At 44.2% G+C, this 14337-nt stretch overlaps 1 protein-coding gene across 9 annotated transcripts in view; it reads left to right on the top strand.

The window, feature by feature from the left end:
• Positions 1-13318, top strand: part of huwe1 (HECT, UBA and WWE domain containing E3 ubiquitin protein ligase 1) — a 45117-nt gene extending 31799 nt beyond the window's left edge. For 8 of the 9 annotated variants that reach the window (XM_060895165.1, XM_060895171.1, XM_060895168.1 and 5 more), the window contains 28 exons: positions 47-275; positions 782-960; positions 1077-1166; positions 1341-1501; positions 1692-1737; positions 2367-2708; positions 2975-3182; positions 3300-3424; positions 3627-3850; positions 4091-4485; positions 4595-5252; positions 5445-6123; positions 6326-6417; positions 6559-6715; positions 6805-6937; positions 7401-7603; positions 7907-8160; positions 9173-9275; positions 9382-9531; positions 9616-9861; positions 10195-10312; positions 10400-10540; positions 10733-11020; positions 11296-11401; positions 11498-11615; positions 11746-11927; positions 12116-12306; positions 12454-13318. In XM_060895165.1, coding sequence (XP_060751148.1) covers positions 47-275; positions 782-960; positions 1077-1166; positions 1341-1501; positions 1692-1737; positions 2367-2708; positions 2975-3182; positions 3300-3424; positions 3627-3850; positions 4091-4485; positions 4595-5252; positions 5445-6123; positions 6326-6417; positions 6559-6715; positions 6805-6937; positions 7401-7603; positions 7907-8160; positions 9173-9275; positions 9382-9531; positions 9616-9861; positions 10195-10312; positions 10400-10540; positions 10733-11020; positions 11296-11401; positions 11498-11615; positions 11746-11927; positions 12116-12306; positions 12454-12556 — 5921 coding nt within the window. In that variant the 3' untranslated portion in view covers positions 12557-13318. Of the gene's footprint in view, positions 1-46; positions 276-781; positions 961-1076; positions 1167-1340; positions 1502-1691; positions 1738-2366; positions 2709-2974; positions 3183-3299; positions 3425-3626; positions 3851-4090; positions 4486-4594; positions 5253-5444; positions 6124-6294; positions 6418-6558; positions 6716-6804; positions 6938-7400; positions 7604-7906; positions 8161-9172; positions 9276-9381; positions 9532-9615; positions 9862-10194; positions 10313-10399; positions 10541-10732; positions 11021-11295; positions 11402-11497; positions 11616-11745; positions 11928-12115; positions 12307-12453 lie in introns of those variants that run through there. The other variant, XM_060895173.1, reaches the window with a different exon arrangement.
• The last annotated feature ends 1019 nt before the right edge of the window (positions 13319-14337 follow it).

Raw genomic sequence — 14337 nt, 5'->3', positions numbered from 1 at the left:
ATTTCTCTCAACCTTGAGTAACGTGTGCTCGCTCTTTCTTTCCCAGCTGACATTCCACCTTCCCCAGGAAATATCCCTAGTTCACACCCTCTGATGGTGCGCCATGCTGACCACGGATCCCTCACCCTGGGGGGAACGAGCACCAGTAGCCGACTGACTCAGGGCATGGGCCGCAGCCAGCGTACTCTTCGCCAGCTTACTGCTAACACAGGCCACACCATCCATGTGCACTATCCAGGAAATCGCCAGCCCAATCCTCCGCTCATTCTGCAGAGGTGAGACTTCCTTCTGTTGTGAACCGCTGCATTGTCCAACTTTCAGTGTTCCTAAGTGCACTGAAAATCCTGGGAATTTATCGACAGTATTTCAGTTACACATTCACATACACGTGTGTGTGTGTGTGTGTGTATATATTATACATTTATGTGGGAAAATGCAGGCGAAATATAGCGTGAGTCATTTATAGGAAAATAATCAGTGACTGATTGACGCAAAGTCCATTTTTACGAACTCAAATCTGAATATTTCCTATCCACAATTGTTTATTCTCTTAAAGCACAGTGATTTGCCATCATTTACAACACTTTAGCTATGAATGGTTGAATATTCAATTTTGTCTTCGAGGTTTTTCCCTCACCTGATTTATTCTCACTTTCGAAGATAAGACATGAAATCTAGCTTGTCAGGTTGCAGTGAAACCACATTCTTCCACCCTGAAAACGTAATATCTATTCATTATTAAGTGTGTGATTTTCTAAACGAATCTCCAATTGTGTTGCAGGTTGTTAGGTCCCAGTGCAGCGGCAGACATCCTGCAGCTGTCAAGCTCTTTACCCCTGCAGTCCCGGGGACGTGCCCGCCTGCTGGTTGGCAACGAGGATGTGCATATCATTGCCCGTTCTGACGATGAGCTACTGGATGATTTCTTCCATGAGCAGAGTAATGCTGGTGGCCAAACTGGTGAGTCAGAGTTTTTGTAACTAGTTTATAGAAATAAAAATAAATTTTTTTTTTTTTTTTTTTTTTTTTGTAGCATCTCCAGGCTTTTATTAATTTAGTTTTTCCTTCATCTTTAGGCACCCTTTCAAGTATTCCTACAGCCTTAACTAGATGGACAGATGAATGTAAAGTTCTGGATGCAGAAAGCATGCATGATTGCGTTGCAGGTAAGAAAACTGAGCAGCTTTCATAAAATTGCTCTTCAGGTTCTGGGGAGAGTTCACTGTTCTAAATGTTTGAAATGTATGTATGGTTTTTTTTTTTTTTTTTTTTTTTTTTTTTTGTTTTTTAACATGTTTAACACTCTAATAACTGAACCTTATTCATTCTTTCTGCATCAGTGGTGAAAGTCCCCATCTTGCAACACCTGGAGAGCCTGCGTGATGAGGAGCTGGAGGAACGCAGGGAGAAAAGGAGACAGCAGCTGGCGGAGGAGGAAGAGGCCAAGCAAAATGAGAGGAGCACCTCAGCTGGAGAAGAGAGCAGGGAGCAAACGCTGCAGGTTCGTTAGAGTGGATGGAGGACTTGGGCAACAGCCAGGAGTTTACTGGCAGAGACACAACGTGTCTCTCTCTGATAAAGTAGATCAATATTTAATCAAAGCGAATGCATGGATTTCAGCCAGTCCTAGAAACTCTTTTCTCCTGATTATGTGTATTCTATGGATGTCTGAATTTCTTTCTCTTTTCCAGGGTACTACAGTAGGAACTGTAAATGGAGCAGGGGAGAACTCAGCAGGTACTCTTTACTTTTCCAGTCATGACAGAAAATCAGGTTTCCCATGAAACTATTTGTAGTCTTTATTTACGTTTTTTTGCACTGTGATTTATCAAGTTATTCAGAAACTTAAATCATGTTGTATTACTGCTGCATACAGTCTAACTCTGTGTTGGACCAGCCAGCTGTGTGAGTCTGTCTGCGGGCTGTGGGATGAGGTAGTAGTTTGTATAGTTTTAGGATCACACCAGATCTGGGAGATAACTATACAGCCTACTGTCTTTCCCACGGCAGTCGCTTGTCAACAGAACGAACTTTCACCGTACCACCGGCCTCTGTTCAAAGACTGTAAAGTATTTTGCTTGTAATAGTTTTCACTGGGCAAACTTTTAGTACTTTAGCATTGATGTCATATGATTTGCATTATTTACTATAGCAGGTTTTTCTGGCTATGCTGTGGTGAGGTAGTAAGTTGTGTTGTTGGGGATCAGGATAGCGCAGCCCTCGAAGGAGATAACTATACAACTTACTGCCTTCCTCATTGTAGCACATGAGGCACATGATGTGTTTGTCGTATCCAATTTATGTACACCTTGGTAAATGTAAATTGCTGAATTGTCCACTTACATATACTTTGTCTTGAATATCAGAGGGAGAGAGAGCACAGAGTGGGCTGTCATGTGTGGATCCACCCCGATCTTCTGAGGGCTTCCTCACAGCACCCCCTTCGGGAGACGTTACCCCAACTGCCCCTCACGAACAGGCGTTGGTTTCATTAGAGACAGCCATTAGTCAGCAAGTACATCAGCCAATCGCAGAGCTTCTCCTGGCTGACTCACGGTCTGATTCACTTGGGGCACTTGCTGGGGCTGTACCTCAGCTTTCGGCTCCTGAAAGGGCAAACTGTGACACAGAAGCCTCTCAGATGGAAATGTCACCTGCCTCCATTGGGGGTGAGAGAGGAGGAGCAGCCTTGGATACAGTTAGAGAAGGTAGATTAGCTATTAAAGTTTGTATTATAACCATCCTTCACGAAATCAAGGAATTTGTCCATAATAGTGTGCACAAAGACTTTGTATATGGTGTCTACTGTGTTTGTTTTACTCATAGTGTGAATTTTAGAACTTATCCTATGTTCTTTCTGTTTGCATTACTGTTTTGCATTTAGTGTGAACTTTTAGAATTAATCACATTTGCCTGAGATGAAAGAAAAGGACAATTATGCCCTGTCAATTAACACACTGTTGCTATTCCTTAGCCTCTCTGAGCCCAGATATAGCAGAGAGTTCTGAGCCTGTGCCAGCGGTATCGCAGCTAGAAGGATCACCTATGGATACGAGCAGCCCTGCCTCTGCAACACAGGAGGAACCTGCTCCCAGTTCAGCACAGCCTAATCACATGTCTCAAGAACTGTCAGGAAGTGGTGAAAGTGGGCTCACTGACAGGCAGACAGATGCAGATACAGGGTAAGAAACCTGTATGAATATCACAGGCCAGATTTGAATTCTTGATTAGAGGTCAATACAAAAGGTTTTGTCTCTTTTTTCTGTGACTTAAATATGAAACTTTCTCAATCCTTCTAGCTCAACTTCTGTGTCATCTCCTGGTGAAACCATGCCTCGGAGTGACAGTGCTGATAGCCAGTCCCAGGCCATCCAAGAAGAGCCCCTTCCATCCACCAGCAATGTGGAGGATGATCCACTTGCAGGTAGGATTTATTTGGAACTGCTATTAATTCCAGACTGAAAATTAAAATAAAAAACGCAGTTAAGAGAAATTATAGATATAGGAAGTATAGATATCTATGGAGTCAATAATAAAAGTTTTTCTGAAAAATCAACAACTCTGTTTTAGTAGATTCCTTCCTGCTCGACTTCAGCATTTCTTTGCTTATGTTTCTATGTGAATAGGAATTAGTCTGCCAGAAGGTGTGGATCCCTCCTTCTTGGCTGCTTTGCCTGAGGACATCCGTCGAGAGGTATTGCAGAACCAACTGGGTATCAGACCCCCCTCTCGCCCCACTGTATCTTCTTCCATATCCTCCACAGCAACTGCTGTACTGGGAGGAGGCGCTGGGGTGACCGAAGTCAGTCGAGAATTTCTGGCTGCACTACCACTTGCCATTCAGGAGGAGGTTTGTTTGTGATTGATACTCCATGATCTGCTGAAAAGGAGAGAAATGCTTGTGCAGTTTTTAAAGCCTAATTTGCAAATTCTTTTGCCTCAAAAAAAAAAAAAAACGTAAAATTTTGCCCGATGTCCAGTTTTTCATTTTCTTCTCCCACAAAACCAGAAAATTGAGAAAAAATTAAATTAATAATTAAATTTATTTGTAATATTATATTTATATTTAATTTAATTAATTTTTGGTTAGGTTTTGGCTCAGCAGAGGGCAGAGCAGCAGCGGCGTGATCAATCCCAGCAGCCCCCTCAGGGAGACCAACCCCTGGACCCAGTCACATTCATCCAGACGCTACCGTCTGAGCTGCGTCGCTCTGTTCTGGAGGACATGGAGGACAGCGTGCTGGCTGTCATGCCCCCAGACATTGCTGCCGAGGCTGCAGCGCTGCGCCGGGAGCAGGAAGCTCGTCAGAGGCAACTGATGCATGAACGCTTGTTTGGACACAGTTCCTCCTCTGCCCTCTCAGCAATTCTACGCTCACCTGCTTTTACTAGTCGTCTAGGTGGGAATCGTGGTGTGCAGTACACTCGCCTGGCTGTGCAGAGAGGCGGAACCTTCCAAATGGGGGGAAGCTCCAACCACAGTCGGTCAGTATTTATGGGAGGTGCTGGTTGAGAGCAGATGATGATTGTTTGTGGTTCATTTCTTTGTGGGTCTCACTTTTACTAATCTGTCATCTATAAACTTTGCTTGCAGCCCATCTAGTTCCAATGTGGATTCCCTTTTGCGCCTCAGAGGGCGTCTCCTCTTGGACCATGAGGCTCTGTCGTGTCTCTTAGTACTTCTGTTCGTGGATGAACCCAAGCTGAACACGAGTAGGTTACACCGTGTGCTCAGGAATCTGTGTTACCACTCTCAGACACGTGGCTGGGTCATTCGCAGCCTGCTGTCAATCCTTCAGCGCAGCAGTGAGAGCGAGCTCTGTCTGGAGACAGCCCGGCTTGACGAGGCTAGAGGAAAACGCGCACAAGGTCAGGGGTCAGCTGGTGGCAGCAAGGGCTCCTCCACTTCCTCAACCTCAGTGTCCTCTTCACCCTCTTCTTCTTCTCTGGAGCTACTGAATAGAGTGGAGTCGCGCAGCTCAAGCCAGCTTTCATGGCTCTCAGTGTCCATGGATGCAGCACTGGGCTGCAGAACCAACATTTTCCAGATCCAGCGGGCCTCAGGGCGGAAGCACGCAGACAGACATTCGGCAGGAGGATCTGTGGGCTCAGCAGGCCTGGGCAGTGGAGTTCCTGGCACTGGCGCAGCAGTCAGTTGCTCAGGAGGAGGAGGTTCTACAGTGCACATTCACCCTCAAGCTGCCCCTGTTGTGTGTCGACATGTACTGGATACCCTTATTCAGCTGGCCAAGGTGAGTGAATTTCAATGTGGGTTTTTTTTTGGGGGGGGGCTTAAATCTTAGTATGGATTAGCTTCCTTGTTTTAGTTTGTATTAAATGTATGACAATATGGGCAAATCATTTTGCATTTAAGTTTTTTGTTAACTATAATATTGTTGTAAGGATTCTTAAAGGTTTTTTTTTCCCCCTTTTAATCCCTGCAGGTTTTCCCTAGCCACTTCACACAGCAGCGCTGTAAGGACCCTCAGTCATCCTCTTCCTCCTCTGATTTGGACTCTCGCCTGTGTAGCAGTTCTGCCTCCACAGCCGGAGGAGGCTGCAGATCAGGTGTTGGTAGCCAGACAAATCTCTCTGGTACTCCAAACACCCCGTCCTCTACCCACAACTCCCTAAGCTCCTGTACAGGTACCCCTCAGTCCTTGGGCATCTCCACTGACTTCTGGGACCTCCTAGTTAAGCTGGACAACATGAATGTGAGTCGCAAAGGGAAGGCTTCCATGAAGACCGTGCCTCTGGGGGCATCTGGTGACGTTGAGGGAGCTCAGTTGAGTTTGGAAGCATCTCCACTGGGCCAGCTGATGAACATGCTGTCTCACCCTGTTATCCGCCGCAGCTCTCTGCTCACCGAGAAGCTCCTGCGGTTGCTCTCGCTTATCTCAATCGCTCTGCCTGACAACAAGGCCACTGAGGTGCCAGCTGGCCACCCTGTGCCGCAGGCACCCTCTGCGGTTTCTGCAGCTCCCGCGGCTCAGGCCACTCTTGAATCAGGTCTTACATTGGCTAGCCATGGCGGACCAGCAGGACCAATGCCAACATCTCAACCAGCCTCCACAGCTACTGCAGCTACAACCACAACTACTGTAGCTACAGGCATCACCCCTGGTATGAGGGCTATGGATATGTAATTTTACAATTTAAAAGTTGTATATTTTCTAAAATCTTGATCTTGATTATTATGCATATAACCTATGTTACTATCATCATCTTTCACCATTACTACACTTTATCAAATTCTGGCCAAAATGATTTTGCCAAGACCTTTTGATGTGCTAGATGAGGTGAATATGATTTGTTCTTGATGCAGGCAAACAGAAGGCAAGTGGGAGCAGCATGGACACCGACACAAAGTTGGCCTCTACTGGACTAACCGAGAAACAGCTGCAGCTCTCTGTAGAGGTTCGTGATCATTTATACATCCCCTACATACACAAACCTAACCTTCATGTCTAGATTACTAGGTTTCTCTGACCCAGCAACAGCCATGAGATTTAGAAGACCCCCTGTTGTGTGTGTGTGTGTGTTTGTGCTCTATACCAGGTGCTGACGTCCCACTCGTGTTCAGAGGAGGGCTTGGAGGACGCTGCCAACATCCTATTACAGCTGTCTCGAGGAGACGGCCAGACCCGAGACACTGTGCTCAGACTGCTGCTCAGCGGGGCGCGCCACTTAGGCTACACACTCTGCAAACAAATTGGTTAGTACAACAATACCCATCAGCTCATTAGAACCTATACTTAATGTTAACCATTTATACATCTTGTTTTTTTGTGTGTGTATGTTTAGGCACTTTACTGGCGGAGTTGCGGGAGTATAACCTGGAACAGCAGAAGAGAGCACGGGCTGATGCCCAGTCTCCAGAGGCGGCTCATGAAGACCCCTCGATCACCGCTCGCCTAAAGGGCAAGATGACCAGCAGGTGAGAGGAGAGCCTGAATCTTTGAAAAAGATGATAACCTAAAAGCTATTCACAAAGCATTAACTTTTACTACATTCATAAATACATTTTATGGCATTAGTTTCTGGTAGTCTTGTGTGTGGGATTAGTAAACTCAATACCATCTGCTCCCAAAGGAGTTTTGGCCAGTCCCTGCTCCTCCGCCAGCAAAATTTTGTAATGAATTTATTTATCAACGTAAATGTAACAAAACAAATTGTTCCTGACCAACATAAAACTGACTTGAGATAAATGAATGCAATGGCCTTTGTGGGGTTTTTTGTTTATTTTTTTTTAAGTTTAATATCTATGCTTCTTCAATGTAAAATCTGTTGACACCTGCACCGTTTTTGCACTCCTGGTGCATGCATCTAGATTATGCCTCTTCAAGGGCTTAAAAAATTGGCAGATATTTCTCTAACTATACTCTTTGGCCTACTTACAGGTTCGACGGCTCAGAGAGTGTGGTGATTGTGGCTGCTCAGAAACGCACGTTGGGTGGCCGGGAGCTCCAGCTGCCCTGCATGAGCTCACTTACCTCCAAGACCTCCACGCAGAAATTCTTCCTCCGAGTGCTACAGGTCATCATACAGCTGAGGGAGGACACGCGCCGCGCCAACAAAAAGGCCAAGCAGACTGGAAGACTGAGTGCGTGATATTAAACATACGGAAAATTAGGGCAACACTGATAAAGCCAACTAAATTTATGCAATATATATTTTATTTTTAGGTTACTCTTTGATTCGAAACGTTTAATTTATATTTTATATTTACAAGAACACTTTTTTTTGCTTTAACTCTTTTATTCAAAGCCACTTAGCTGAACCGTGTAGTTAAAATCTGCAAATGCCGTACTTGCTCTCTCGGGTCTGGTTCCGATGTGTACTAACAAATGTGCGGGTTCTGACAGTAATATTGATCGTGTGTATCCTGTCTGCTCTGCGGTTGCAGATTCCAGTAGTCTGAGCTCTACCAGCAGTATTCAGGCTGCGGTTCGCCAACTGGAGGCTGAGGCAGACGCCATTATTCAGATGGTGAGAGAGGGGCAGCAGGCACGCCGCCTCCAGCAGGCTGCCCCACCCTCTTCATCCTCCTCTTCCGCCTCCACTGTCGCTGCTGCTTCTGGATCGTCTGTGGTGGCAAGCCACATCCCCAGCACTGCCGCAAGCAACAACCCGCCTGCCAGCTCAGCCAGCTCTGCCACGGTTAGCATGGGCCGCATTTACAGCAGGCACACTGCTACTCACACTACTCACCACATTACGAGACGCATTAATATACAGACGGAATAATAAATAAGCTGAGTAATATAATAAAATTGGGCAAATAATATAATAACCTTTTTGCAGTCAGGGATCCAATTAATTATTGCACACATTTCATGGCCTTCCTGAGATTTCTTTATGTAGATAATCGGAGTATTTAAATCTAAGGCTTATTGTATGTCTGCATTCATATTTTTACTGTTTATTTGAGCCATAGGGCTTTTAATTCCTTATCATTTCACTCGAACACGCCTTTATTTAAATTGCTGGGGTATTCAAGACATTATTTATAGACTGACTTGTTATTAAGGTTTGGATTAAGCTCATTTAATTCCCGTGATCTGTCAATCAGGCGAATAACTATAACACTCAGGAATAAATATAATATCTCTGACAATGATGGGTTGTGATTTTCACCACTGTAAGAAAATTGTTAAAATCACGGACTTCCTGGCTGTGCTTCACGGACCCCACTTTGAGAACCACTTCTATGCACCTACGAGTATTCTGTATGGTTCGTAAGCCAGACTGACGTTTCCTACCACTTTTTCAGTGTACTGAATTTGGTTAATTGCATTTATTCCACCACTCGACTCTACAGTCTGTTCCACACGTTTTCTTAAACATTCACTGCATTGTACATGCAATGGCAACTGACAGCCTGATGTTTGTGTACATGTTTATGGCTTTTGTGGTGTTATGAATTTTGAATGTGCTTTTAGCTTTCCACCCCTGTGTGTTCATTTTGGCTGGCTGTTATGGCTGAGTGCTTTAGCCCCTGCCCCAGTACCTCTTCTGATTGTTTCCCATTAATGCATGGTGCTTTCACTGAGGATGTGCACTGTTATAAACATAAATCCATCATTGTTCCCCAATTAATCATGCATTTTGCAGCTGTTTGTGGAAGCTCAACTTGGTTTATTTTATTTTATTTTTTTAATTTCTGTTCTAGTCGGAGATGCATTCTGCAGCAGAACCTCCAGCAGCACAGAGAGACGACTCTCCCATGGATGTAGACCAGCCCTCACCTCTGGAACAGGATCAGGCTCCATCTGGTGAGTTTTCACTGGGTATCCAACGTACAGGACAGTAACCCATAATGTTTTCTGCTGAATGAGGACATTTGGAGTTTAGCCAAAGTTTATGGAACTGTGTGTTCAGGTGAGGAGACCAGTAGTCAGCAGGAGCAGGAGGAGCGGCTACCCGATTTGCCTCTGCTGAGCGAGCAACTCTTATTAGACGAGCTGTGGGACATGCTAGGCGAGTGTCTCAAGGAGCTTGAGGAGTCGCATGATCAGCATGCTGTTCTGGGTAATCCACATCAAACACCTCACATGCCTTACTGATAAAATAACGCTACCGGATTTAAATTCACACTATGGTTTGATGTTAAAGTCTTGCAGCCGGCGGTGGAGGCCTTCTTTCTGGTGCATGCTACAGAGCGTGAGAGCAAACCACCTGTGCGAGACACTCGAGAGAGCCAACTGTCGCACATCAAAGATGAGCCACCTCCGCTCTCCCCTGCCCCTCTCACACCTGCCACCCCATCCTCGCTTGACCCCTTCTTCTCCAGAGAGCCCTCATCCATGCACATCTCCTCCAACTTGCCTCCAGACACACAAAAGTTTCTACGTTTCGCTGGTAAATTCAGCATGTACATCATCACAATGTCACTCAGAGATTATCCTGAATGTCCGGTTTAAGGGGGGAAAAAAATACAGCCTCAGTCATGAGAGCAGTGAGTAATGAGCATTAAAAAGGCTACTATTGTAACCATTGAAGTTATACTCACACAAGAGTTTTCAGAAGTTAAGTCGGCTCTTCTTAGAAAGTTTTAATTGAATTTTGTGATTAAAATGAACAGTCTAGAACATGATAGGATTTGTCAGAATACAAAAAACTACATTGTTGTGTCTAATTGCTGCTCGTTGAACTTATTGATATAATGATCTCCCTTTGTTGCTTTCTTAACAGAGACCCACAGAACAGTGCTCAACCAGATCCTGCGCCAGTCCACCACGCACCTAGCTGATGGCCCCTTTGCTGTCCTGGTGGACTACATTCGTATTCTTGACTTTGATGTCAAGCGCAAGTAAGTTACACGTGCACTGCCTGTAGAGGATGTCCTTAGGCTTGAGTCTCCCTGGGCTTTGAACTAATGTTTGTGTTCGTGCCTCAGGTATTTTCGTCAGGAACTGGAGCGCCTGGACGAGGGTCTACGGAAGGAGGACATGGCTGTCCATGTGAGGAGAGACCACGTCTTTGAGGACTCCTATAGAGAACTGCACCGCAAGAGCCCTGAGGACATGAAGAACAGACTGTGAGGGCTTAATATGGAGCTGCTCTATTAAACTTCATATTTCACTAATTACTCTTTTATTCAAGAAAACAATCGTCATTCGTCGCGCCAGTGTTGCATTGTTTCGTAACCCAAGACAATGTTTTTACCATTTCCATAGCAGGACAACTTTTTCAACTCTTGCTCACACTCTTGTTCTTTTTGAATTTTCAGATACATTGTGTTCGAAGGGGAAGAGGGCCAGGATGCCGGTGGTCTGTTGAGAGAGTGGTACATGATCATCTCCAGAGAAATGTTCAATCCCATGTACGCTCTGTTCCGCACGTCACCTGGAGACCGGGTCACGTACACAATCAACCCGTCTTCTCACTGCAATCCCAACCATCTCAGCTACTTCAAGTTTGTGGGTCGGGTGGTGGCCAAGGCTGTGTACGATAACAGACTGCTAGAGTGCTATTTCACACGCAGCTTCTACAAGCACATCCTGGGGAAGAGTGTTAGGTAGATTGTTTTCCTTATTTTTCATAACACGCTGTTTGCTATCTTATTCCAAAACATGATTTTTTAAGTGTTTAACTCTTTATACAGTTTGGTATTCAAGTCATAATTCTTAATGTGTTATTTTACACTAAACTACATTGTATTTTTTTGTTTAAATGACGATTTTAGGCGATCAGGCTGCTTCATAATTTGACTATTAGTGTAGAATTTTCATTAATGAAACATTAACCTCATTGTGTGACAACTAAGCCACCATGTTAATATTCCTTTTGCAGGTACACTGACATGGAGAGTGAGGATTATCCTTTCTTCCAAGGCCTGGTGTACTTGCTTGAAAATGATGTGTCCACACTGGGCTATGAGCTGACATTTAGCACTGAGGTACTGCTTGTACAAGTGTTAAATGGTGATTATAAACGTAGACACATACACACCAGTAGATGGGAAGACATTGATTCCTTTTCCATTCTTTTATAGGTGCAGGAGTTTGGCGTGTGTGAAGTTAGGGATCTAAAGCCCAACGGGGCCAATATTCTGGTGACTGAAGAGAACAAGAAGGAGTATGTGCATCTGGTCTGCCAGATGAAGATGACTGGTGAGTGAGCTTTACATCCACAACTCTGGCGTCAGCACATTCTGCAGGTTTTCAGCAAATCAGGAAGTGCAGACCTGTGTAACGTGTGTGAAAGTTGTAACCTTGGTGTTTTCTCTTGTCCTGGCTGAAGGTGCAATTCGTAAACAGCTGGCAGCTTTTTTGGAGGGCTTCTACGAGATCATCCCCAAGAGGCTCATCTCAATCTTCACAGAGCAGGAACTGGAGCTGCTCATCTCAGGTCTACCGAACATCGACATTGATGATCTTAAGGCCAATACTGAATACCACAAGTACCAGTCCAGCTCTATCCAAGTAGGTCCATACACAGGGTTTAAAATTCTCCAGATAGTAGAGTTTTCAAATGCATTTACTTCAGTCAAATGTTTAAACAAATTATAGTGCAAGAGGCAAATAATTACAGAATGAATAAATAAACGTTAATATATATACAGACGGACTGTTTATGATTTAAAATTTTTTTTAAATATATGTGTGTTCAGATCCAGTGGTTCTGGCGTGCACTGCGCTCCTTTGACCAGGCAGACCGTGCCAAGTTTCTGCAGTTTGTCACCGGCACATCTAAAGTGCCTCTGCAGGGCTTTGCTGCACTGGAGGGCATGAACGGCATCCAGAAGTTTCAGATTCACCGCGATGACCGCTCCACTGACCGCCTTCCCTCTGCACACACTTGGTAAGCTCTAAAAATAATGTATCTACCATACAGACCCTTAATGAACAAAAACTAAAGCTCTCAAATACCTTAAAATGAATCACTGAGATGAAGTTAATGATTTTGTTAATGGCTTTGTTGTCTGTCTGTCTTTATTTCTCTCTCCAGCTTTAACCAGCTGGATCTACCAGCCTACGAGAGCTACGAGAAGTTGAGACACATGCTGCTGCTGGCCATTCAGGAATGCTCAGAGGGCTTCGGACTGGCCTAAGAACTTTCTTCGATCCGCACATGCGTGCACACACCCGACACTGATTTAGACTCACATAACGTTAACTTATGACACACACACAAACATATTCACCCTATTGTAGAGATGGCCAAGACCAACTTTCTAATCCATGTTAAAGGACGGTTGAGCGAGCGAGACAGACATATTGACCTTGCCTACTACACACAAAGCCTCTCATTGACACACAGAACTGTATTTTTGCTATTTTTGTGTGTCTCCCATCCCAATTAAAATGCTGGCCTGAAAGCCGGACCGGAGAATTTACGTGGACTAATACAGACATTTTCCCATTTAGTTTGTTTTCTCTGTTTAAAAAAAAAAAGTTTGGGAGTTTATGTTTAATCATTTTTGTTCCTCTCTGGCTGTTAAAATAAGAAGGTTGCTTGTTTGTGTGAAAAGAATGGCTATAAAATTTCAGGGTGGGATTGAGACGATTGTCCTCTGTTGCTAATGTGTGACCTCACTAGCTTTGAAAATGGGGAGCTGAGGGCAGCTCAGGGGAGGGGGGGGCGGGGGTTTGATGGAGTTTAGAGTTTTGATGAACTTGCAAAAATGCAGGGACTTTTCAAATGGTGACATTTTTAGGCAAATTTTGTGGTCTTTTTGGAAAGGATCGCACAGAGATTAGAGAAAGTGAAGGACTGATAAGAACCACAGGCCTTCTGACTTGTGGTTATGAGACTGCTGAAACAGCAGGTGAACAGAGAATAAATTGCTACATAAATAAATGCATAAAATTGATCTCATTGTGTCTACTAAAATTGTTTCAACCAATCGCTTTGACTGCACCACACGTTATATCATTTGTCATGTTACAGGTAAGAGCGTACTCGATTAAAATGTCTTCGTACAGCACATTTATCATTAGACATCCGGTACAGACGCTCAGTTTAAGTGTTTTGCACAGAAAGTGTTTTGATCTAAACAGTTTACTTAAAGATCTTCAGGTTGCAGAGCTGACCAGCAGATCTTTATGCTGTCACGTGGCTTGATTTATCCAGGCATAGAAATGGTGTCTGCTCTGTGACATCATCCCTGCCCTGTGGGTTGCTGATGATCCGTGAAGCAATGGAATAGTGAGGTCAAGCGCATATTACACTCAAACGCAGCAGCCGAACCGTTAATCATGCTTAATACATTTTCAGGTTAAGACGATTTAGTTAATTGATTTTCATCTGTAAATCCTTTCGATCCACCCAGTCTGGTATGGCGTCCCTGTGGTATTGTTCTCGTTCCCTGTTCACTTGGGTGTGTCTCGTTATGACATGGTGAGTGGTGACTCCTGGCCATTTTGGCGCCACACTAACGTTCAGCCACTGCTGTTGACAGGATGGTTCATGAGCAGGCTGACCACAGCTTTCCTCCTCCTTATTTTTCTTCAATACATACTTAAAGCAGACAGCATGGCTCCAATAAGCCTGTCTGGTGGCTCTAAGCTTCCAATTAAATTCAAGGTGAGAGGAGTTTATTGAAGCTTGGCATAAATGTTTTCCCCAAGTAATATCATTAGGAGTTCAGTTTTATTGAAAAGCTAAATTTATCTCAATCCCTTTGTGACTTACCTGTGTTCATCATCTCTCTGTAGATCATATAACTTTTTTTTTTAATTTTTTTTTTTTTTAATTTTTTTGCCCTCCCTCTGAGTTTAATCAAATTCGCTGCTGTTGCTTTACGTGGGGAATGAAAAATGTTTGTCCACTCTTAAAGCTGCAGTTTCAAAACGGTTTAGTGACGTTTTGCTATGCAGTAGAACTGGCTAA

The sequence above is a fragment of the Tachysurus vachellii genome, chromosome 19, assembly GCF_030014155.1.
Source record: "Tachysurus vachellii isolate PV-2020 chromosome 19, HZAU_Pvac_v1, whole genome shotgun sequence".
In the NCBI taxonomy this organism is placed as follows: Eukaryota; Metazoa; Chordata; class Actinopteri; order Siluriformes; family Bagridae; genus Tachysurus; species Tachysurus vachellii.
This window is presented reverse-complemented; position numbering and strand designations above follow the sequence as displayed.